A 26799-nucleotide genomic window follows, 5' to 3' on the forward strand; every position below is an offset into this window, starting at 1 on the left:
ACAAAATGGGGTAATAAGGTTTTGACGTTTGGCATTTGGCAAAGTCAAAAGCAACAACAATTTCAAAGACAAATTTGTTTACAACAACAATTTCAATGGGCTGGGCTGTCAAAACCTTAAGTAGCCATAAGTTTTGACAGTTCTCGATACTGAGTTTTTTCTAATGATCATACCTTCTCTTTTTATACCATGGTAAAGTGGGAGGGATGTGATCCCAATCGAGATCATGACTGTCTCTCTTTTAACGAAAAAAAAACCAAGAAAAGAATTTTTTTCAAAACAAACAGGTTTATTTTGGGATATTTTTCTTTCATCAGAAATCAGCTGTGTTTGACACATCAAAAGTGCAAAAAAAAAAAAAACAAAAAATATTTTTTGTTAAATGAAAAGAAAGAAAGCTACGTTTCAAGATTAAAAATTGTTTTGTAATTTTTTTCCTAAAAAAGAACAAATAATAAACTTTACTTGATGAATATCAAACCTATTATTACTTGTAAGCTAGCTTTTTATTTTATAATCTATTGAATAACGCCCCCAAATCATGTTCATCTTTTCAAGATTCTGGGGCAGGACCTCTTTTTCGTTCCCTAGAAAACAATATCGTATCAACGATACCAAACGACACTTGTGAATGGAGGCGAGCCTATCATCTTCCGCCTAAGCAGGTACGCTTAGAAGCCACTGTTCAGCCTCTCAACTATGAAGCTTTAGAAAAATATAAAAAAGGCAATTGGAGTATCCTTGAACATCCCATTTTGCACATATTTACAACAGAATGTGGGGTAAGTTTGGTAATTGTTCAAACTACATAATTCTTCATCTATGTAACTTTTTAAGGATCTAGATACTTACAAATCAACAACTCGTGAGGAAATAGACACTTGGCTAAAGAAACTCGCATCATATGGAGTCTCTGATTGGATGATCCTACTGGTTGAAACATTTGATGCGAAGAAAACCAAAAATATACTCCCGCGAACTACAGTTTTGGATAAAATCCGTTTAGACTTTTGCTCCAAAAATGACGATCGCTGTATTTCGGTTTTGAATCCTGCAAAACAAAAGTCAACTGAATCTTTTCGATGTCTTGTCCAAAGAATAAGGTGACTTAATTAATATTTAGATCAATTACGCTGTAATTTGCATATTTTCATACCATAGAGGGGTAATTCCATTATAACGGGTGTGACACAGTCACTTAATTTTTTGTTCCTGACTTGTGTACTATTCACTAAATGAAGTATTTAGTAGGTTGAACACCTTATACAGGGTGTCCCGTAATGAGATAAGAACATTTTGGGGGATGATTCATGGGTCGTATATTCTAAGACAAAAATTGTTCTACAGACAGTAACTCTCTAACTGCAAATTTGATAGCCTTTAGCAATGATTTAAGAAAACGTTTACTTTGGTATGTCTTTACTCATGTTAACATTAATATCTCCGTTAATACTTATGATAGAAACTTCACTAATGTCTTGAATTCGTAAATTATATTGTAGGACCCTCAGTTAATATTAGCAACAAAATCCAAAAAAACGGGCTCTATCAAGAATACAAAATCAATGAGCAGACTTTAAACAACAACTGTTGTAACTAGGTCTTAAATAGAAATAAACTCAAACTACAAAAATAAATTTTTAATTCTTACCCATTTTTGACTAAAGCAAAAAACACATTTTTTAAAAATCTTCTTCATTGGATTAGAAATAACCTTTCGGGCCGTTCAATACGAGTCGTATTAGATGGTTTCAAGTCTGAAACCCACAAAATAAACGCTGGTGTGCCCCAGGGCTCCGTTTTGTCTCCGACTAAACAAAACAAGTGAAAATTGGTTGAGGTACAAGAATCTACGTAATAAATATAAAAATGAAATTCGAAGTGCAAAGAGTGACTACATCATTTCCAAAATATCTGCTAAGGAGGGTAATCAAATTGAAATGTGGAAAATTTTGAAAAATATGGTTTTGCAGAATAAAAAATCAAACAACATTGATTTTGTACGTTTTGGTGATGAAATTGCAATGCAATCCAGTGAAATAGCGAACAAGTTTAATAATTACTTTGTTGATAGTATTCTTGAAATAAATGCCTCGATACCATATATTCCCTTTGTCCCACCTGATATAAATATAAATTCTGTTTTTACTTTCAGTTTTTGTAATGAAAGATCTCTTTACACTTTAATAAATAAATTAAATAACAAGAAAGATATGTGTAGACTAAACAAAGATATGATTCTTCAGTCGATTGAAATTATCGGTCCGGTACTTATGAAAATAATAAATACTTCCCTGTTGACTGGTACATTTCCTGAAAGTTGGAAAGAATCATTGATTATCCCTGTTGAAAAAGTGAATAATACGAACAAGTGTGAAGAATTCAGACCAATAAATATGTTACCATTGTGTGAAAAAATATTAGAAAAATTTGTTGCAGAACAGTTTCAAAATTATTTAGAATGTAATAATCTGTTGATACAGGAACAATCTGGATTTAGAAGTGGACACTCATGTGAAACAGCGATTAATTGTGTTGTGTGGAACTGGAAGAGGAAGTTTGACTGTGGACATTCGATAGTGGCTGTGTTTCTTGATTTGAAAAGAGCGTTTGAAACGATTGATAGGCAAATATTATTGAGCAAATTACGTTTATATGGTGTATGTCATCGTGAATGGAAATGGTTTGAATCTTATCTTACCAATAGAAGTCAAAGAACTAGTGTGAATGGTGTGACATCGGATGCAAAAGTAAACAATTTGGGAGTGCCGCAAGGTTCTGTTTTGGGAGTGTTCTTGTTTCTTTTGTATATAAATGACTTCAAAAAATGTTTGAAATATTGCAGCATGAAACTTTTTGCGGATGATAGTCTGATTTATATTTGTGGTAAAAATGGTGAAGATATGTGTGAGAAATTGAATGATGACTTAAAAAGAATTGATGTATGGCTGAAAATGAACAAGCTTAAGGTGAATGTAACGAAAACTAAATATATGAAGTTTGGAATGAATGAAGATATTGATGTGAAAATGGATAGTGAGTCTTTAATTTGTGTTGAAAGCATTAAGTATTTGGGTTGTGTCATAGATAGAAAGTTGAATCTAAAAGAACATGCTAGTCATGTATGTGCAAAAATCTCAAAGAAAATTTATTTTTTAAGCAGAATACGTAAACACTTAACATTCAATGCTGCGATTCTCATTTATAACGCGATAATTTTGCCACACTTTAATTATTGTTCAACCTTATTATTTGGTTCGAATGCAGACGTGAAACTAAGACTTCAAAGACTGCAAAATAAAGGTATGAGAATAATCCTAAGAATGAATGTATATACTCCAATTCGTGTTTTACTTGAATGCTTGTGTTGGATGAATGTGAAGCAGAAATTGACGTTTGACGCTATGATTTTTATTTTTAAAATACGAAATGGTATGTTACCGGATTATTTATCGGACGGATTAGTGGAAGTGTCCGCAGTTCAGCCTTATAGTTTGAGAAATGCTACCAACATCAGACCACAACGTTGTAGGTTAAGTAATACCCAAAGTTCAGTATTCTATGATGGCATTAACTATTTTAATAACTTACCAAGTGGAGTGAAGAGTGAAAATAATTTAAATGCATTTAAAAAAAATTGTGTGAATTTATTAAAATTGATATAAACTAATACAAATAATACACATAAGATCATAAGTATATGAAATATTAACAATTTATAGTATATTTAAAAGTTTTTTAACTAATCTCGTTCTTAATTACCTCTTCTAGTGCTAGGGACTAATAGAGCCCAATCTTATTTATAAGATGGGTACTATTGGCTTTAGCCAGGATGGTATGCGGAAACTCTATTATTATTATTACTCTCTTCCTCATTTTCATTAATGACCTGCTCTCTGAAACTTCTAATCCATTAAATTGTTTCGTTTGAGGATTCACACCCAAGTTCTTCAGATGTGGATCTTCAACGACAAAATATGATAAGCTCATTAAATTCTGATCTTGACAAACCACCTTCTGTGGAATGAACACTTATTCGATGTCGCCAAAAACGCTGCGAAATGTTTAGGTTTTCTCCGAAGATGCAAGAAATTCTTCTCATCTTCTGATCTAGCTTACATTCGACCAAAACTTGAATACAATTGTCACATCTGGGCGGAGCACCTGCAATTGATTTCATTGTTTTAAGAGAAATCTGCCAGATTTATTAATCTACTGGGTGTCGCTTGACAAGTGCTACGTACTTCTAAGACACATTAAAACACACAAAAAAATATATGCGCTTTTGAAAATTGTTATTTTTCTGTTTTATTTTTTTACTGAATATGATTACTCTTCCGGTAGGCGACTGGTGGTTCATCCGTTGCTAGCCCAGATTATTGAAGAAATTCCTCGTCGTTGCCAATATTTTTAATATAAATAAAAATATTCCATTTTGTATTGTGACACTTCTCGATTGAACTTTAATTTCTTTTCTTGTTGGGTCTCCTTAAGCTTTATAATATTTTGTTTAAATATTTCAATGGTGATTTCATTAATTTAACGTTTTTTGTCTATTTTGTTTTGTTTAATTTACTGAAATTTCAAAATAAAATATTTCAAACATACAAATATTGCCAAAATGACAATTAGATCAGTTTTATACGAATTTTTTTTTTACGGCCGCGTTGTGAACCTAGATCAGGTCCTATAAATGTGAAGAAATGCTCAGATACTGGTACTTAGATAGGACCGAGTACCAGTGCTAGGACCTGGTCTAGGACTCATGTGAAGAAATTGACCGTAAGAACTTTAGAAAATCGATTAAGAGCCGGTTTGTTGACACTCGATTACCTTTTAATCAAGGATTTTTCTATAGAATAATCCTTAATTAAAAGATAATCGACTTTGAACAAACTGGCACTAAGTCTACTTCGGTAATTCTTTAAAGCCATATCGTAAATTTATGACTGAAAAGTCGTGAATATCGTTTTCAATATGAAAGAAGATTTAATTACGTTGCCAGTTAGCATACACATATTTGAAAGGAATTAATAAAAACAATGTGGTTTTATAACAATTAAAAAATGTAACTGGTCTGACATATTTTTTGTAAGGGGTGTGACAGTATAAGAAAAAATGCATTTTAAAAATATAGAAACATTAAAGAAAAAAATCAATAAATTCAAGTTTCAAATATTTAAGCACTATTTACACAATAAATATTTTTTTAGGGGCAGAATATCTCAGTATTTGTCAAAATAATTGACTCGAGATTTTTTTGAGCAATTTATTTGAATTTTGGATACAAATGCGCGTTCACCGTTACTACAGTTTATTCAAGGTTTTTTAAAATAATGCCGGCCTTGGCAACTTTTAGAATGTTAATTTTTCTCATTTTTTACTTAAAAATTTCTCATTTTTTTTTTTTTAATTTTTAAGATTGGAGAGTATTAAAAAAAATTAAACTTATATGAAATTATTAACATAAAATGCAAAAGTATTTAAATCACATTATTAAATTTCTTATATTTTCACTTTCATTTTTTGCCTATTGGTGGTCAACTTGCATGGAATAACCCATAGGTATCTGATGCTTTCAAGCTACACCCGTAACATTACCAAGTATGAAGAGCTCATCCGTGTCAGCAGAGAAAAACGCAATCAAGACGGATGGGATTTCCGAAAGTATTTCTTTTTACAGGAAGATCTGGCGTTGATATTCGAAAAACTTGAACTCTATTCTGATGCTTTGGTGCAATATGATGAATTGGATGCGATATTCTCTCAATTCATAACTAATTCCGGATTTGGTGAAAAACAAAAATGGCTTGAGCACTTTAAGCAGCCTCTTAGTTCATTTCATGGAATATGTTTATCCCGAAAAAATAAATTCGAAATGCGAGAACGCATACGAGAGTCGGCAGTATCGATTCTTGAATTCCGCAATTATCTCTTTGAACGCCAATCACATTTGCTACAGATTTCTAATCTTACACCCGAAATAGCCGAACGTCTATTGAACTTTCTCTTTTCGACTTTGCGCGAAATTGAAGTCATTAAAGTCGACTGCCAGGAGGGTGCATTGCAATGTTGGGAGTTTGTGTGTGCTCGAGAAGTATTGCAAATATGCGATCAGGCCATGGAACCCGATGAAGTAATCTGCTTTCAACATTGTGCTCCCATTTGGAATCTTGCTAAGGATAAACTCTACGAGCTCGGAAAGTTGTGTGGGCTTCTGCCAGGGTTCACTCCAACTTCGGAGCAATTGCACATTGTTGTCAATCTTTCGGCTGGTATTGGAGACAACCCACTTGAACAAGAATTTCTTAATCCCACTCCGCAGATTGATATGAGGGCTCATTCTCCTAATAGAAAACCCAAAGAATGCCCCGCAGAGCAGTTGAAAAAAGCTCTGGGTTCAAATCAAGCATTCCAGAAATTATACTTGGAGTTGAGTGAACTAGCCATTAGCACCTATAAGCATGTTTCACGGCTCCGTTCAGCACGTTTGGCCGGCCTTGATTTGGGTAACTTCTACTGCGCACTCAACGAGCCCCACAAAGCCGTTGTCTTCTTCACAGATTTACTGCGCGAATTGAAGGCAGAGAATTGGAACTACTTGGCAAGTCAAACTCTGCTAGAGTTAGCCAGTTGCTATCGCAAGATGGACGATCATCTTGCTTACACTAAAACATGCGGTGCAATATCTTGCTGTCAAGATCTCGAAATGCTAGTGCGAACTTTCTACTTTGATGAATTCTTAAAGTGCTTGCGAACTCTGAAGGCAAACCTAACGGTTCAATCGATGGAAAACACAGCTAATTTTTGCGTTCTCGAAGATCATTTCAAAATTTGTGAGATCATCGTTACAAATGTTAAACCAATTATTCAAGACGACATTGTTCAAGTTCATGTTAAAGTTGAGAGTTTATTTCCACGTGAAGTTTTCGTAGAAAATGTTTCAATATCGTTTGAATTGAATTCTGCGGATGAAGATGTACTAGCGGAAGTTGCTCTGCCTAATATGCAGCAAAAACTTAAAGTTTCCTTAAATTTGAGTTATAAACAAGACAATACTTTGGAGAGTGCATCAGTTGCATATGAGAAAGTCAAGAAAACACAACCAGTGAGGAGAACAAGTAGTACCAAGAGAAAGTTATCGCCTGCTGTGCAATCTGATTTTCAAAATTTTGTTGTCGCTGAGGGAGTGCCACTTCATCCGGGAATGAATATCATCGAAATGAAAACCAAAGCCACAAGAGTTGGAATATGGATTTTTAAACAGGTAAGAATACATATTTGAATGAATGAACATTTTGGTTTTATCTGTACTATGCACGTTCTCTCCATTAACTTATTCAGTGTGTGCTACAAGTTTTAGTATAACAAAAAAGTGACTTGTTGGGCCGTGTGTGAATTGCGTTAAATAGTTAACCCCGTGTAAAATTTTTGACACTTTTGAAGTGAATAAAAAATTTTCACCTGTTAAAAATTTAATGGGCTCTGGGACCTATTTAAATTTAGGTTAAATTTTTTTTGCAGATGGTTTTGTTTTTTTTTTTTTTTTTATTAAAAAAGGGTATCATGCAAGAAAAGAGGCAGAGTAAAATATTAAACAATAAGCTATACAGCTGAAATTTTTTTATTCACCTCCATAGCGTCAAAAATTTTACAACGCAATTCACACACGGCGCTGGTCTTATACTAACACGTAGATTTCCGGAACTTAGGGCAACCTAATAAGATCTCGTTGTTGTCTATCGAATGCTTTTTCAAAATCAACCAACCTCGATAGATGTGTTATTATACTCATCAGTAAAATTAATTAGAAAAAATGTTAGTCCTTTGTACAAAGGGTTCAACGTCTTTTGTTTTGGAAGGATATTTCCTTTTTTTATGTTAATTACCTCTATGTTTAAACTAAAAAAGTTTTTTCTTATAAAAATCTTTGGGTCATGGAAATTCCCTTTTCCTATTTGCATATATACAAAAAAATTTAAAAAATAATATTTAAATTGATAACCGCTTTGCTTTCAGATGTCAATTCGGCTAAATCAATTGCAATTCCTTTCGGATAAAATTCCGTTTAAGGTAACACCATTCGAAATTACTACAAAACCAGCATCAGCAGTTCTAAGCTTTAAGAATCTAATCGCAGGAATCATACAGCCAGTTCGTCTAATTGTTTCCGGAGGTAGTTTTATATTTCCTTCGGAGGCAAAAATCAACTTAAGTTGCTCGAAACATATGCGCGTGCGATTAAGCAACGAACCTGAAGCTGACTTTGAAAGCACTCTCAGTGTTCCTTTAGCAAATTTTAAATCGTTCGAAGAACGTGAAATTCCTCTCGAAGTTATAACTAAACTTCCAGGTAGTAATATCGTCAAACAGTGCGAGCATCGCATTACGCTTGGTTGTCCGTGGTCCCGAAACGAACTGACTATTCCATTAGACTTTATGCCAGCCATGACGGCTTCTTATCGTCTGCACACTTGTGGTACTCAAAAATTTGTACAAGTATTGTTGAAAGGTGTAAATGCAGAATTAGTTCTTTCGGATGCCCACGTTAATTGTGAAGTACCCGGCGTATATTTGCAAGACTTAAATCCTACCACGCAAAAGGAAATAGTAAGAATATTGATGATGTTGTAAAATAATATAGGCATTCATAAAAAAAAATATCTTTCAGCGTATTTGTAAAAACCTTACTGTTTCGTATTTGTGGGGCATTCAAATGGATTGGAATGCTGATATTGGTGCCAGCATCAAAATCGAATTTAAAGTCAAGTATTCGGATTATGCAAGACCAGGCGCTTTGAGGGACTACTCATATTCCTTTGACTTGAGTGATTATACTACTTTGTTTAAAGTGCAAGCGCAACTTGAACCCAATGAACTGTGTCGTCTGCGGTCTGTGTGCAATATGAATTTGAAAATAACCAAACTTCGGGATAACAAATTTGCTGACTTAATGTATGAGGTCCTTACTGATCACATGTGGGCCGTTTGTGGACAATCAGCTGGTGAGTTATTTTCACAACCATACATATTTTTGACAGCTTCATTATATTTATTTTACATTTTAGGTGTCGTTTCTATGAAAGACGTTGAGAGCCATTCCATTTCACTTGATGTTATGCCATTGAGTACAGGTTTCCTGCCAATGCCAAGTATTCGTCTATCACAATACAAGACAGCTCATTCCAAAGTAGTTCCATTTGCAGTTGGACAAATTTATAATTCTACAAAAAGCATGCAAATCCACGTTATGGCTAGTAATAATGGCGATTAGTTAATTCATATATAATTTATATAATAACGGTATTTTCATTTATCACATTAAAAAAGAAAAAAATATATAAACATATTATAATATGGTCTCTTTAAAAATTTTTGTTTTTTTTTTGTTTTTGTTATAAATCTGCTAATTTATTCAAAGCATCTTCTTCTAAACGAAAATAATGCCAATTTTGTGCTGTTAGATTGATAGCATTCATTTTTTCATAGAATTTTCGTGCAGGATTCCATTCGAGGACATGGAAATCAACTCGTTTGCATTCATATTCTTTTGCCATTCTTATGACCTCTTTTAAGATCATCGAACCAACTCCTTGATTACGAAATTCTGGCTTTACGTAGAGGTCTTCCATGAAATATGACTTTGTTTGCCACATTGAGTAAGAAAAGAAGCAAATTGAATATCCTACAGGTTTTCTGAAAAAAAAAGATAGAGAAAATTCTAAAATCGAATTGGGAATATTTTATTTAAAGAAATAAAATGGAATATATTCTACTTGATGTTTTTCTTTTATCAGATTCAATATAGAATTTTATTTACAATACCTCGGGTCGATAAGCAATACAAAATGAATACTTTTTCTAAACATTGAATATTTAGTTATATATTTTGCATTTTATTAATTTTCCATTAAACAGTTTAGGAACATTGTTAGATATTTTGAGGACATAAATGCATTATTCTAATTATGTAAAATTTACTACAAATTTAAACGATATAACTGCCATGCTTCCAGTTCTGTTAAATTTCTTGCCCCCATATGTTCGTAAAACTTTCGAGCTGGATTCCAGTCTAACACATGGAAATTAATACGTTTACATCCAAATGTTTTCGCATTTTTAGCTATTTCTATAAAGAGTTTTTTACCAAAACTTTTATTTCTAAATTCTTCTTTTATGTAGAGACTTTGTAATTCATACGACTTTCCTTGCCATGTTGAATAGGAAAAGTGACAAATAGCATATCCGATACGTTCCCTAGAAGTAAAAAGAAGTTGGTTTGAAGTTTCTTTAGTATCCGAAAACATACAGAATGAGTCAGTGTTAGTAAAGTCTATAGTTATCGTTAAGTTTTTTTTTCAGAAATTACCTTAGGCATATTCATTTAACTTCGTATCAAGTTTGAGTTTTTAAACTTTATTATATTAAAGAAAATCTGGTGACAAGATTAAAGATTCATTGAAAACCATTCGAATGTCTCTCCAGATTTGATTATTGAAATTCTTGATAGATGTAGATTATGTACATTAAATTTTTGTCAAAAAGTTATTGTTAGATCAGCTGCATATAAACAATATTTGAGAATTAATAAGGACGCTCACATGTCGTTGCTTGTAAAACAAGAAGTTCAAATTATTTTAATCGACATGACACGTTATTGTTTTATATTACCATGAAAGAAAATACCATCAACCTAAAATAAAATCCACGATTGGTTCTCACGTTCTTATAAAAATTCATAAAAGAATGTTTTAAGAAATTACGATAAACACCTTTTAATTTCTTAAATAATATTTTTTATGAAAACAAAATTTAAAGTCGTTAGAACCGTTTAAAAATAGCTAGAATATAACATACTAAAAGAGAAAAAAAGGGTTTAGGTCCCTTTTAAAATATGGAAAACATAATAACATAAAATATACAAAATTTCCAAAACAAGTGGGTTCTTTTTTTATAGGTATGCTATTTTCTAAAAAAATGTGTGATATTTGTTTGTTTTTTTTTAAGTCAATCCGTATTACTGTCTTTCAACTATTTATATGTATGTATATCTTCAACAGAACATTCATGTAAAAAAATAAGCTTGTTTAACAATATAGTTAGTGGTTAAATTAAAGGAATTTTTTTTGGGTCACTGTGGTGTATGTGGAACTTTTCTGAAGAAAAAAAATCTTAACGCAAATGGTTCAATTTTTAAGAAATTATCTAGATGATGAGTTGACATTTGTTGACCAAGCTGTGACCTTTGAAATGGTTTAATTGGTAATGCGAAAAGCTTCTCAAATCGCATCCAGCATCATTTTAGAGTTAAAAGAGCATAATTTTAGTTGAAAAAACATACATGCCATGTACCGAGTTCGGATTTAAAAATGTCATTTACAATTTATTTACAGAAGGTTTTATGTTAACTGGGTAGAAAAACAAAAAATATATAACGTTAACTGCAATAACTTCTACCAATATTTTAACTTTGTCATTATATTTTACGAGTAATTTACATAATTTATTTTCGATCCGTTTATTGTTTTTTTTTATTTATAAAAAATTCCATGTGCATATCGATACTGCTTAAAGAAGTTGGGCGCACAAAAGTGCATAAACGTGATGAAAAACATACGAATAATATTTTTGAACAATGTTTTAAAGAGAAATCTATTTAAAAAAATGCACTACGTCGCAAGTCAACCCTGAAAATATTTGTTGCTGATAGGAAATGATCCTTGGTTATTTATTATGCGATCTAGTAGCAAGTAGCGCATTTTGTATTAATTTGACATTTTCACTTCTATTAACTATTTCTATTTCCCAGATCATCCGAATTGTCATCTCACTTTATTGACTATATTTTTTTTCGATGTTATCACCTCATCTTAGATAAGAATACAGAGTTTTTCAATTTGAATATCAACCGGGTTATTCTAAACCTTTCAAATTTTATATCGATAAATAAAAAATAAGAAGGTGTTGTTTTTTCAAATATTCGCTCTAAAAAAGAGAAGGTACCTATACATTTGTTAGGGATGCAAATATTTGCTCATAAATGTTGTTCGATATTTTTGTTTTGTATTTTTTCTGACCTTCGTGAAAAACAAATATTTATTACTTTTATATTATTCCAAAACAAGGATAAAAGATATACGACATCTACTACTGGCAGCATATACATAAATGCTTCACAAATAAAATGTATTTCTTATTTACAATAAATACGAGCATGAGTGTTTTTGAGATTTTAGCTTGATGTGATCATTCGATAACAATTATGCACCTCTCTTAAAGGTTACAGGTCACACATTTTTTTTTGCTTATACATACAAAGGTTATCATTTTATACTTCGAATATGTACACTATGTATTGTATAATGTACATAAATAGGAATAGGAACATTAAAACTTACGTGTTTAAAGTAGATCCATCCATCTGTGTTGTTTCTGCTATATAACAGTGAAAGATTTCGTTACCGCCATCAAACCCTCCATCTCGGATTAAATCTGAAAACGTGGAAGTATTTTTTTTAATATTTTCACATTCACATAAATATATTAATTAATTTTATTCAAAGCTTATTCAGCTTACGAGTGCAGTAAATAAGACAGTAATAAGCTCACAATGATCCGTGGTCTTGAAATAAAATGTTTTTTTTTTTCAGATTTTAAATGGCAAAAAAATTTACGACTGGGTCGCATGTATCTTGTATCTACATCCTACAACCTACTTGCTCTTAAGGTAAAAGTTGGTAGAATGTTGAATGCTACCTATGTAAGAATTCATAAAAGATTAATTTTAATTAAATTTTGAAAAGAAAACCTTATAAGTGGTTTTGACCTCAAAATAAATTAAATCATTTACATAATTTCTTGTATAGTAAAGGTTTTTTAGTAAAAAAAAATTTCAAAATCCATCCGTTTTCAAGAACGAAAATTGATTTTTCGTTTTTGAATTAAAAAATTAGTTTTTTTGAAAACTATGCAAAACTGTTATATTACTCAGAGCTATTTGTTGAAACGAAACTTGAATATTTATTTTTTCCGAAATAATCGGTCTAATTCGCCTGGGTAAAGTTTTAATCTTTACAAAATACAAACCTTCTACGGACAATTCTGGTCCAGAACTCATTTGCTCGAAGTCGGCAAGTTCCTATATAATGAGATAATGTTGAAGGTTAGAAAAAATAAATGCAAAAATGAATTGTTAGTGGAAGGAGTAACCTCAGTTACCTATAACACTTTATTAATTAATAAAACCTTCACACCAGGGCTGTGAGCTTTTCGACTTACTTGAATCATCTGGCGCACATGTTGCATATCATTCGCTTCTGCTCTGCGTACTCTAAAAGATTTTGTTGAAATTTCCTCCATGTTTCTATAAGAAGTTATCACAAACGATGATATATTCCGAATAACGATCACTGTAAGACTGAAAATAAAAATAATAAAATTAATCTACACTTTTTTTCTTATACTTAATAATTTGTGTTTGATATTTGATATGAGCGAAAATTAATATGATTGTAAGTAGGTATCTTATCTTTGCATTTGAGATTAAGTTATAAATCATGAAAATCTACACCTGTACGTATGCTTTAAAATTAATTTCTACTCGAAATACTATACAAAGGGTTAGTTTAGGATTCGTAAAAAATTTAACTCGAGAGATTATATATAATATTTCAATGATAAAGAGTGCAAAATAGTACATAAGTCCCGTAATTCTACCTTTTTGTCTGAGCTACAGCCGAAACAACTGATTCCATTCAAACTAGCATGTATGAGTTTTAAGTATTCCCCATAACCAATATGGAAATACGTACTTGCCGTTCTCAAAAAAACACGAACGATTTTGATTAAAAATAAAAGAAATTTTTACTTTCTCATCAATTAGTCAACCGATTTCAATGAAAATTTATACAAAGGAGCGTTTAAGAAATTTTAAAACTACGCAATATTTTCAATAAAAGACATTTTTAGATTTTTAGTTACAAGGGTGCGATCGTGGGGATAGGTACCTACTTGTAAGTTATTAAGGAATGAAAAGGTATGCGGCAGCGGTACGACAAATCGTATACATATGTAAAAAGTTCCACACCTGAATGTTGACATGTCGGTTTGGGATTATTTTCATACAACTACCAATACCGCTTCCGCATACCTTTTCGGCATGGTCAATCTATTCGACATCGTTACTAAACATAAATATCGATAATTTACCTCGAGACCAATTACACGGTGTTACAAAAATGAGGTTTCAAAATATACGCGGGTGGAGACCTATCAGGTTTTGTAGAACTAGTCGCACTGAATACGAAACGGTATTTGAAAATCCCCTAACACCCCCAAAATCTGAAGTTACGGGCAAAAAACGGTTTTTTGGACCTTCACCCATTGAAAAAATTCTAGCTTCGACAATTTTTTACCCATTTTCGATTTTTTTACAGTTTCTGATAGAAGATAAATATACCAACAATGTATAAAACATGTAACTCGGTTAAACCACTTAGAATTTATAAGCTGTCAAAGTTCAAAAATTCCATTTTTTTTGTCATTTGCCCAACTTCGGCATCAATTTAAAGTATATGTTTTCAAAACAACATGCTATTTAAAAAATATATTCATAAACTATATCTATTTCCCAATCAATCGAGGTATTTTTTATGAAAATCACTCCAAAATTGGCTTAGAAAAAAAAAATTTTCGATTTCAACCCAGATACAGAAATTCTAACTTTTAGGTATAGAACAAAAATGTTGTTTCGGCACGTAGTAGGATAACCTTGGCGCCAGGATTTGATAACGGGTTTTTTTAGAGGAGCTCAGTACAAACATTGTTTTCTTTGGAAGGGGGGTCTATCTCCCCCCGTTTAGGTGGGAGGGGCAGTTTTCTAAAAAAAATTATCAAAATAAAAAAAAATTATTAAAAAACAACGGCAACACTTACAGTAATAAATGATACCATTTCCGAAAGGAAAAATTGTACATTTGATTTTAATTTTTAAATCAATATAACATAACCAATAGTTTTTGAAATAATCGATTTCAAAAATAAAAATAGGCGAAAAAAAAATTTTAAAAACTCATTTAATACTATTTTTGTCCAGACTGTGAATTTTAATAAAAAAAATTTTACATACAAAGCTGCCTCAACTGATTCCTTATCGAACAGTGAAAACTATATGTTTCTATGTCTTCTAGTTTTCGAGAAAATTGAAAAATAAAAACAAATAAAAACAAAAAATATTTTGAAAAAAGAAAAATCTGATAAAATAATTTTTCAATTTTCTCATAAACTAGAAGACATAGAAACATATAGTTTTCACTGTTCGATAAGGAATCAATTAAGGCAGTTTTCTGTGTGAGTAATTTTTTTACTAAAATTCACAGTCTGGACAAAAAAAAATATAAAATGAGTTTAAAAATTTTTTTTTTCGCCTATTTTTATTTTTGAAATCGATTATTTCAAAAACTATTGGTTATGTTATATTGATTTAAAAATTAAAATCAAATGTACAATTTTTCCTTTCGGAAATGGTATCATTTATTACTGTAAGTGTTGCCGTTGTTTTTTAATAATTTTTTTTTATTTTGATAATTTTTTTTAGAAAACTGCCCCTCCCACCTAAACGGGGGGAGATAGACCCCCCTTCCAAAGAAAACAATGTTTGTACTGAGCTCCTCTAAAAAAACCCGTTATCAAATCCTGGCGCCAAGGTTATCCTACTACGTGCCGAAACAACATTTTTGTTCTATACCTAAAAGTTAGAATTTCTATATCTGGGTTGAAATCGAAAAATTTTTTTTTCTAAGCCAATTTTGGAGTGATTTTCATAAAAAATACCTCGATTGATTGGGAAATAGATATAGTTTATGAATATATTTTTTAAATAGCATGTTGTTTTGAAAACATATACTTTAAATTGATGCCAAAGTTGGGCAAATGACGAAAAAAATGGAATTTTTGAACTTTGACAGCTTATAAATTCTAAGTGGTTTAACCGAGTTACATGTTTTATACATTGTTGGTATATTTATCTTCTATCAGAAACTGTAAAAAAATCGAAAATGGGTAAAAAATTGTCGAAGCTAGAATTTTTTCAATGGGTGAAGGTCCAAAAAACCGTTTTTTGCCCGTAACTTCAGATTTTGGGGGTGTTAGGGGATTTTCAAATACCGTTTCGTATTCAGTGCGACTAGCTCTACAAAACCTGATAGGTCTCCGCCCGCGTATATTTTGAGTGTTACACCGTGTTATTTTTAAAATGCTTGAATACACAATATCTAGACACAAAACAATTCAGCATACAATTTTAATTTTTGAAACTTGAGATATTATGACATTTTGGCATAGAGAGTTGTAGGGTTTCGAAAATTTGGTGTTAACACAAACGTATTATGTACAGAGACTTGAAGTTTATCCACGTAATGTGCCTTACACCACTGCTTTAATAAATAAAACAGTTGTCATTGTGGCATTTCTAGTTCACTAACAATATGATTTATCTTATCAATTTCACTTAGCAAAAATAGAAATCTTTTCGATATACAAATACGATTTATCTTATCAATTTCACTTAGCAAAAATAGAAATCTTTTCGATATACAAATACGTTTGTATACAGATTGATTTCATTATGTCCTCAAGTCCTCGATGTGTCTATGAATAGAACAATAAAGGAAATTTTTCCATTGATATTTTTGTCAAGATGAGGCGTCGCGTTTGTGTCGGCCATTTCTATACTCCCTCCATCAGATCATTGTACTATTAAATCAAAGAATATATAGAAAAAGTCTAACTGTAAAACAATAATAAGCTTATCTTTAAATTTTTAAATGACTACATAATGTGGACAAAACAAGGCTACTGAGCTGTTATCGCGGTTATAGTGTAGGCATTTATTATCAAGGCCAGACTTATCGTATATAGCGCCTATGACGAACGAAAGTTATGTAAAACAGAAGAATTCAAGAAAATTAAAATTTTATAAAATTGCACTTGCATGAAGAACAGAATATCTACATGTAAAATTGGTTGTAGTACCTACAAAGAAATCAATTTACACTCCAAAGAATTTTGCGATTCGATTCGTTGATATATACAAAGTTTTAGAAGTAAAAATTAATATTACTTAATCCTCCTATTCAACTTGTATCTCTTGATCAATCGAAAAGGCCCTCTTACATACTACCGCCTATATAGAACATAAACCTTTCGCCCGGGTCTACAAATGAGGATTGATTTTAGGGTTGGTGATAAGCTACAAATGACCACAGAGCACAGAATAAAAAATTGTTCTGCACTGAAACGAAAACCCCTGATAATGGTTAGGAACCCAAATACAAAAAAAAAAAAAAAAAACTATTAAAAGATGTCTTATCAGGATTCGTGTACAACATTACAGTCGCTATTCAAAATCATTTTCCCACTACTACTTGACATGACGTCTCCTTATCAAAGTGTTATGTTTTTTATCGCTTGGACGGCTGCTGTGGCCATTATATATGGAGATTTTCATTTTTTTTATGGCGACATAAATGCCCATTTGAACGCAATTTAAGTACTGTTATGGATTTAAAAACTAATCTTTAAGAGTATTTTAAGGACCAGCAATAATTATAATCCATTGTTCTGTTGATGAAAAATTCCTTTTCACTATAGTAGTGTTTTGTTTAGAACTTTTTCTTTAACTAGAACTTAGCTTTCCATCTTATCTGACAAAGAATAATAATATTAATATTCTTATAAGCACTACAAATGAACATGTTACATTTGAGTTCGAATTTAATTTGGAATTTTGTTAGTATAGAAAACCACAAAACATTGACAAAAGAATGAAGAAAATGGCGCCCAACAAAACTTGATAGAAAATTTGTTTTTAAGTTGTCTTGTCCTGATAATATATTTATGTAATAGTTTCGCAATTTGAACACTGAAATTTCAAATCTTAAAATATTAAACCTTTACTGAGATTGAAATTTAAAAAAGATATTGAGTTCCTGATAAATTTTCTCAGAACATATATATGGTCCAATTTTTTTGTTTTTACATTTCCGTTATTCCCCACTCAAAAATTGGTTGCATATGTGTTTTGTATTACACACGTGAAATTTCAGCTTTTTAGGTAAAGTGTAGGTGGGCGCTCAACAGGCTTAAAGTTTTTGCTCAGATGCTGTTATAGCTGGGTCCGCATGCCTTGTAATTAACTTTTTCTATGATTTATCAAGTGAATTAAGTTATGTTGTGGTAAAGTTTTTCATGATATGTTTTTTCTTTCATAAAAACCCAATAGTTAAGTGATATTTTCACAGATAATTTTTGTTCATTAAATTCGTCTGTAAGTATTTTTTGCTTAAAGTTAAAACAAAACAGAATCAATCAATGAAATATGAGCTAGTGACTCAAAACCAAAGAAACATGAAAATCATTTACTTGGTTGTCGGGAACATGCGTGCTTATCATGTTTAAGCCAAATTCCAACTCCAAGCCAAATCCTAATATTATATAATCAGGTATTAAGGGTAACAAAGTCTAATATTTCAATGCTGATGAGCGCCCTCTTCCTTTTACTTTTGAGGGCTAAAACTTTCAGCATATGTTGGTATTAATGTCTGTAGCAAAATAATGGGTGGGGAAGTAATGAATTATATGGTTTATTTTTTTGCCTTATAACGTGGACCACACTAATGTATATGCATAATCTACAAATTTGTCTTCTTTGTTTTATTTGTGAGCTGTTTGTAGGATTCGCCGAGCTTACCGTTGACCACAGACAGGGGCGGCAAACTTCCCGGTTTTGTATTGTTACACCTCGAAGGCCAACTCAATGCTGGTATTTGCATTTGCTTGAAACTGTACTTTTTGATATACCTACATTTCTTATTGGTTCGCAGTCGAATAGAAACGCTGTATTGTGAATCGTATGTGAGTGCCAAGCGCACAACCGTTATTTAAGGAGGCATTTTTCGATCGCAGAAGATAGCAGAGTTTTTCCGCCACTTCATTCACCTAAGAATTACGTTCTAAATGACGTCGCCATTACAAGTAACTTAGCTATGGATCATAGATCTCATATATATAGAATTTCATTCGGGAAGCACTTCTTCATTCAAATAAATGTCAGAAGTAAGCTTATGTGAATCATGAAATGAGGGCTTTTGTATCTAACGCGCTTGTGAGGTACCCCATTTTCTTACTAAACATACATCCACTGTCCCATTCGTGAAGTTATTTTAAATACAAGTCATATTTTCAAGAACTACTTAAAATAAAGAGCAGAAGCGAGCTTAGCTAACTTCTATGAACTCTTACACTGTGTGACAAAAACAAGGTTTTAAAATGTACGCGTGCTGAGGCCTATCACGTTTTGTAGAGTTAGTTGCACTGATTACGAAACTTAATTTTAAAACTCCGTAACACCCCCAAAATCTGGAGTTAGGGGCAAAAAACGTTTTTTTGAAAAAACCCAAATTCGAAATCAATTTAAAATATGCTTTCAAAATAACATACTATTTTAAAAATATATTCTAAAATAATATTTATTTTCAAATCAAACGAGGCATTTTTTATGAAATCCAGTTCAAAATTGGCTTAGAAAAAAAATTTACGTTTTAAACCCAGAAAATGATTTTTTTCATTGTGTGAAGGACCAAAAACCGTTTTTTGTCCCTAATTCCAGATAATGGGGGTGTTTTGGAGTTTTTAAATAACGTTTCGTAATCAGTGCAACTAGCTCTACAAATCGTGATAGGTTTCCGAGTATGAGTAACACAGTGTTATTATATTAAAGTTCCAGGCCTTCAGTCGGCTTTTTTTTTTTTATAAGGCTTAGCATAGTTTCGCTTTCAAAAGGAAAATGCCGATCCGATTGTACACATCGCTTAACGTAATAGAGTTTCTGGAAACCATAGATACTATGTAACAACCTAACAAAATCAAAGAATTATATTACTTGGTTGATATTTTTTAATGATGAAAATCTTCAGTTCTTCAGTCCTTCGGTAGGAACGTCTAACTTTTTACAGTCAGAACTGAGATTAGCTCCACGATGATTTTGAGTATGGACATACCGGACTAAAAGCTCGATTATTTTTCAAATATCCATTCAGTCGAGTTCTCACAATTAATAATAAAACTCGTCATACCACATCACTAACTGATACCTGAGTAATATTGAAATATATGTTAACCTGATAAAAATAAAACTACAAAACAACAAACGTTTGATCATTGCTTATCGTATAAAAGCGTGCTGCGCTGTTATTTCTCTTCTTAAACTGTATCACTATCACAATACCTTCGTTTCCTGGTATCAAAAGTAGTATAGAATTTCATTTTGCTGATACTTTATCTGTGAATAGTATTTTTATCGGTTGGCACAAGCCTCTTTGCAAATGCTACCGATTAGAGTTTATCGCTATTCGTTATCGAATATATTATATTGCTTTTGGTTTTGTTATTGTAAAATTTTAATTGGAGCCTTACCAGACACCCTGGCAGACAGTGAACTTGTTTCGTTATAGTGTGATATGAAGGAGGTATCAACACTTTTTTTATCTTATCAAGGTCACGGTTACGTCAAATCGTTTCATGAGATTAGTTATCTTTTGTTTTGTTTTGTAAGTTTGAGACTACTTTGAAGTAAGACTAATTTGAAGTAAGAGAATTTTTTAAGTTGTTGGGAAAATTTAAAAAAAATTGGCATAATGTTAATTTTTTTACTTTAAGTTTTTTGTTACATACATAGATAACAAACAAAAGACTGATATGAAAATACGCAGCGCAGCAGGTAAAGTCAATTTGTAAGAGTTATAAGTATTTTTTCTAGCCGCAAATCTCAAGTAAGTTTTACCGCCGGAAAATGCAAATCGTAGTAGCAACTACTTATTAAACTTTTTGTGAAGCTTAAAAAATGGCATTAACTAGAACTGAACTCAAATTTTGGTTATTTTTTTAAAATGTCTGTCACGTCGGTAGTTTCAAAAACTTTCAGCTTTATAGATTTTAAATTGCGACCTAATTGTAAATTTATTTTTTTAGAAAGATAAATCATTCCATGGTAAAATTTTTGATATTCTGTACGTATTTTTTGTACATATGTATGTATTTATAAATTTTAAAAGAACTGAAGCAAATCAAAACCCGTTAGGATTCAGGATGAAGATGAACAATAACCATATTCTGAGTCGCCATAAACCTTTTAATGTTAAGAGTCGATCATTACTTTTAATACACTCTGTATACAAATTTCTTGAGCTATTTTCTACACTAGTATTATAGACCGAGAGCCAACGACATAATGAATCAAGTCATCTGAAGAATGTTGTAAGGCATATCATTAGAAAGGTCTTGGGGAGTGAGGCACGAATCGTGAAGTCTGGCTGCATTTTGGTTAAATGTCGAAATTTTCGAAAAAAATCCTGTTTTTGTTTCTTGTTTAAGAAAACCAGTCATATGAAAAATGTTGTGATGCATATCCATCAGAGAAAGATCTTGATGTCTACCATAAGAATAAATTTGTCTGGCAGCCTTTTAGGTGACCAACATGGGTTTGCTTCGACCCTAAGCGTGAAAAACAGAAAAAAATCAACTCGTTTGAATAATTTTGTAAATTTAATTCCTAGCCGAAAGCAATTTGTTCAATTTATTTTTTGACAACATTTGTTACACAATACTCCCAAAAGTATTTGCGCAAAGAGTCAGTCTAAAATTCTTTGACAAACACCCTGGTAGACAACTTTAAATGTCGAAAAATTCCAAATTTTCGAGAAAATTCTGTTTTTGTTCCTTTTTTTTTAGTTAAGTCATCTAAAGAAAGTTGTGAGGCACATAAATAGAAAGGTCTTGAAGAGTAAGACAAGAATAAATTGGTCTGGCAGAATTTTGGTGTGACCAACATTGGTTAATTACGGCCTGAATGTGTGCGATACAGTGCGATTTAGGAGAAATGTGTCAAAAAGCTAGAGTGTGTAGGTTACGTCGATACAAGAAAAAAATCGTTTGGGCGGGGAGGGTCTATTTCCCCCGTTTAGCCAGGAGCGGCAATTTTCTAAAAAATTGACTTTATTTGTTAAAAAAATAAAATAAAATCAACGGTTTCACCTACAATAAACCTTTTTGTAAAGCCGAAAACATTGTTTTTATATACAAACGACAGAAACTCGAATTTTAGAAATAAAAAAAAATTTGGGGATTTTATGGGGAATTTTTCAGTTCAAATTTTGTTTTTTGAATATCTCCTAAACGTAGTGTGGACAAACGACGATTTTTATTATACGTAAATAACTCGAGCTGTACAAACGACAGAAAAATAAAGTTTTGAAATAACGTAATTTTTGGTGATTTGGAAATTTTCAGTAGGTACAATGTGGTGTATGCAATTTATGATGCCGAATTTTGAAAAATATCTCCTAAACGCAGGATGGACAAACAATAATTTTTGGTTTGTAACCATTTCTCGAGGTTGACAAACGACAATATACAAAAAAAATTACAGCAGTTTGAATTTATGAAAAAACTGATCTTTGAAGAGTTTAGGGGAATTTCAATTTTTCAGCGTAAATTTCTTTTATTGAATGTCTACTAAATGGATGGTGGAAAAACAATAATATTTTGTATGTATGTAGAACTCGAGGTACACAAACGATTGCACTTAGTTTTATACATCCATCTCTAAATTTGAGCATTTTAGACGATTTTTCATTTTTCAGACGTCCTATAAAAATAAAAGAATTTGCTCTAAAATTTTTTTTGAAACATGGAAAAACGGTGGACAAAGGAATAAGCGTTGTTCTTGCTTCACGGAGCTAAATCTAATCTCAAACCACTATTAATTTAAAATTATTTAGCTTAAAACCATTTGCTTGCATTGTAACTAAATTTAATAACTGCGGTAAAAGTTCTCTTAACGTTTCCTGTAAGTGTTGCTACTTGGGAAACTAGTTTTTCAAAACTTAAAATAATCATATTTACGGTCAACTATGACTGAAATTAATTTGTACTTAATTTAATTTTCAATTTTTTTTTAAATTAAGTCATCTTTTAAAAAAATTGCCCCTGCCGGCTACAATTTTTTGCTTGTCTCGACCCCACCTATACGCTCTAGCGTGTAGATCCTCTAGGAGGATCTTAATTATTGGAGCTATAAATTTATAAAATTGCTTGTATTATTAAGTTTCCAGAAAATCCTTCAACGTAGTGGATGAAGCTCGAAAGCTCTCCTGCTCTCCAACGAACAGACTGCATGAAGAAACTCACTTTTTTTTAACTTCTCATTATAATATTGATTTTCAGTAAGACCTCGAAATTTGTTGTTGATACGAATTTAATACTGGGGCTTAAAGCAAGTAAAAATTGTCATTTTAGATACACACGTTTGTATCTAAGTATCTAAGCAGGGTTGGAAATAATTTTAGACATCCCGGTGTTAGACGAGTTCATAAGATGCACGGCAGCTAAAAGCGCACTTCGATTAAAAGAATTGGGCTATTGGAGGCAAAACACTTATGGTCATGGGTCTATCATGCAAAGATACGACACATATCCGGGTTTGAATGAGACTACAGATTACATTCCACCTTTAGTAGATTTCAACAAAAATTTCTCCATTTTAATACCAGAAAGAGAGGGGTGGGATTCCAATTCGCTTATCAGCGAACAGGGATTCCCCTTCTACACTGACGGTTCAAAAATGGAATCAGGAACAGGAGCTGGGGTGTTCTGTAAACCTCTCAATATTAGAGAATCATATAGACTCCCAGACGATTGCAGTGTGTTTCAAGCTGAAATCTTTGCTATAGAAAAGCGGCAGAATTGGTTCACAAAGAAAAACTAATCTCCTCGGAGATAACATTCTTTGTGGACAGTCAGGCTGCTATCAAAGCTTTAGCCAGTGAGACGATAAGATCCAAAGCGGTTTTAAACTGCAGAAAGAAAATCAATAGCATTTGCTACACTAACCAAGTAAAACTCTGCTGGGTTCCTGGGCATAGCAATATAGAAGGGAATGAAATAGTGGATGAACTAGCTAGGTTAGGGTTAGCGTCAAAAGAGGATAGCAGCACCCAATTAGTAAAGGGACCAGATATCCCTATCGGTGTGCTCAAAAGGAAAATAGACCTAATGACTAAAGAAAAAATCAATAACACCTGGAAAACTAGGGACGATTGTATTATCTCTAGAAGTTTATGGCCTAAAATCAACAAAAAAGGAACTCGGTATATATTATCCCTGAGTAAAAAGAACATTAGAATCTTGATAGGTGTACTAACGGGTCATTGTGCCATTGGTAGAATGGCTATTAGAATGGGTGTATTTGCAACTGATTTCTGCAGAAGCTGTCAAGATGAAGAGGAAATAGAGTCCATTAAACACCTGCTCTGCGATTGTCCAAACCTCCAACAAACCGACTCCGTTACTTCGGAAAAAGGTTCGTAGGAGAACTAGACGATCTAGCGCAAGTGTCAATGGCTAACATGAGAAAATTCATCGAAAGTACAGGATGGTTCGTAAATGAGCCAGTTTTTGTAAACCGATGAACAGTTAGGAACATCAATGCGATTTTTTAAATAAAAGGGAATCACAATGGACCAATAGGCCCCCGTGTATGCTGCAGCTTAGCTGTGCACTACCCTATTTACCTAACCTAACCTATCTAAGATGACAATGCTTACCTGTTTTAAATGGGTATAATAGCAAAAAAAATTGATTAATATTGAAAATATTGAATATTGTTTGTTTTAAATGTGTTTTTTTTTTTTTTTGATTTAAGGCAATAAATGGTCTAACTTCAGTCTAATCTACGATTCTCTTACTAGACTTGACCAAACTATAGTTCCAGTTGAATTGCTTACTTACACCCTATATTACAGCTCCTCTTATAAAAATCTATTAATGATGAACAAAAATAGAACAAATTGCAATATTATTAACGATCACTGCTCTCAGTCTGAACTGATCATATGAACGCGATCCATATAGTGATTAAGTTTGTGTGCACCCAGTTACGTATATAAGAGTAAGTATAATTAAATAAGATTTGTTTTTTTAATTTTTTTAAATGACGGAACAGTTTTTATTAAAAAAAAATAATAATAAATAATAACAAACTCACACCATTTAGTGTATTATATACATTATAAATTCCACAGTTCACAGCAAGTCACAATCGGAGAAGCTTGAAAATTCGAAAATAATATTCCATTACACTACATGTATGTATGCATGTCTACATTCATATGTACATACAAAAACAAAACAAAAAAAATATAATTCACGCCATTTTTCTGTGGTTTGTCGGTAGTGTCCGCTATTAAACGCCTCTATAGCTTTTGCTTCAGAATTATTTCCTTCTCGTTCGAGAACAACATCGAATGAAAAACGCCCGTCGCTGACCGCAGCCACCAATTAAAAAATTCCATCATTCTGAGAAATTCACTTATCCTTATACTATTCCCGTAGATTGTCGCGCTTAGTTTGAATTCAAAAATTTAATTTTTTCGGAAGGAAAGTGAAATTTCGATATCGAAAGCACAAATTTTTAAACTTTACTTTTACAAGGAGTAAACACTTTTGTGCATTATGAAAAGATTCTTTTGCGACGACTGCGACCTGCGTTTAATAAGGTATTAAGCGGTCGACTAATTTGTGATCGGTTTTTTGCCAACAACTACTGACTTTACAGCTCACAGAGCGTGAGCCTGCCTGATAAAAAAGTTTGTTTAATAATTTATTTTTATTATTTTTGGTTTGGTTATCATTAAACTTTTCCTATCAGTCTTTTCAACAGTCTGGCCAGGCTTAACTGAGTGTGATTTGGTGTGTGTTTTTATTTTTTCAACAACAAAACACTGATTATGGTGTTATCGTGGTGTAAAAACATGGTCGGAAAACGGGTAAGTTCGAGTTTATTGTCATACAATTTTTTTTTTTTTTTAGTTATCATAGATGGTATTTCATATGCACATTTTGGGGGAACAATAATTATTATCCTCATATTTACTATTTTGCTTGCATCAAAATGCTCTGACCACACCTCCAAGACATTTCTGTTGATAAGGATATCTATCGAACGTGATATTAAATCTCAAATGCCAACTAAAGGTGAACTCTGGTAGCGATAGGTTTTTTGTCATAATCAGAGTCCGGCTTCTAATCTGGGAAGTTTTCTGACTTGTTAAAGATTATTTAACTGAGCTCCACAACAACTCTTAAATTTCTTTAGTTGAGTTTCAGTTTTCAAAATGAATGGACGATTTAAAAAAAAAAATATTATTGGAAATTATCAACAATGCGATGAGTTAGATTTATCTCTGTGTCTCTTAATGCAGTGATTTGCTTAATTAAAAGAAAGTGCTTCTGAAATGTATGATAGTTTAACAGTGTTGAAATCTCTATTTTTAGTTCTGAAAGTTCAAAGTATCTGCAAAATATTAGTTTGTTTAAAATGCGAAATTACTGCGACCACCTTTTCCCGTCATTGATTTTTTAAAAACTCACTTCTTAACCAATTTAAAAAGAATAAAATCGATCGAGATTGTGAACAATTGCCAATTTTATTCTTTGCTTCTTAACACACATTTCTTTCCATCGTGAAGCTTTGATCCAGGAAATATTTTTTCAATTCCTGAAAGCATTTAGCCAATTTTATTCTACGTTGCATAAGTTCAATGCATTAGCGCTATGCACTCACTATAATGATCGTTTTGATCGAATTTCGACAAAAAGTTGGACCCACAAAATGTAATAAATCTTGAAATAAAAATATTTCTCGAAAAAAAGGATTTGATCATACACTAAAACATGTAATCATAT

At 32.0% G+C, this 26799-nt stretch overlaps 3 protein-coding genes across 8 annotated transcripts in view; 2 read left to right on the plus strand and 1 right to left on the minus strand.

Annotated features, from left to right (window-relative positions):
• Nucleotides 1-348: 348 nt before the first annotated feature.
• Nucleotides 349-9274, plus strand: LOC129916556 (trafficking protein particle complex subunit 10). The gene is made up of 7 exons (XM_055996561.1): nt 349-493; nt 559-782; nt 838-1103; nt 5566-7267; nt 8020-8610; nt 8672-9005; nt 9069-9274. The coding sequence occupies exons 1-7, from the start codon at nt 469-471 to the stop codon at nt 9272-9274; spliced, it is 3348 nt and encodes a 1115-aa protein (XP_055852536.1). The 5' UTR covers nt 349-468.
• LOC129916558 (thialysine N-epsilon-acetyltransferase) lies at nt 9275-25227 on the minus strand. 4 transcript variants are annotated; one of them, XM_055996568.1, is made up of 5 exons: nt 25100-25227; nt 13279-13417; nt 13087-13138; nt 12399-12492; nt 9275-9696 (listed from the first exon to the last, which is right to left on the minus strand). In XM_055996568.1, exons 1-5 carry the CDS (start codon nt 25102-25104, stop codon nt 9396-9398), a joined length of 591 nt encoding a protein of 196 aa, XP_055852543.1. In that variant the 5' UTR covers nt 25105-25227; the 3' UTR covers nt 9275-9395. The 4 variants fall into 4 exon arrangements, with proteins under 4 accessions (XP_055852543.1, XP_055852544.1, XP_055852541.1 ...); XM_055996569.1 differs by lacking the exon at nt 25100-25227 and adding an exon at nt 24844-25004; XM_055996566.1 differs by lacking the exon at nt 25100-25227 and adding an exon at nt 13717-13769.
• Nucleotides 25228-25585: 358 nt separating this feature from the next.
• The window catches only part of LOC129916555 (probable serine/threonine-protein kinase DDB_G0282963), a 35288-nt gene continuing 34074 nt past the window's right edge, over nt 25586-26799 (plus strand). Inside the window, exons 1-2 of one of the 3 annotated variants that reach the window (XM_055996559.1) lie at nt 25586-25700; nt 25763-25880. Coding sequence is in view for 2 of the 3 variants with exons in the window: in XM_055996558.1 (XP_055852533.1) it covers nt 26233-26284 (52 nt within the window). In the remaining variant the exon portion in view is untranslated. Of the gene's footprint in view, nt 25701-25762; nt 25881-26026; nt 26285-26799 lie in introns of those variants that run through there. The other 2 variants (XM_055996558.1, XM_055996560.1) reach the window with 2 other exon arrangements.

Source organism: Episyrphus balteatus, chromosome 3 (genome assembly GCF_945859705.1).
Source record: "Episyrphus balteatus chromosome 3, idEpiBalt1.1, whole genome shotgun sequence".
NCBI lineage: Eukaryota > Metazoa > Arthropoda > Insecta > Diptera > Syrphidae > Episyrphus > Episyrphus balteatus.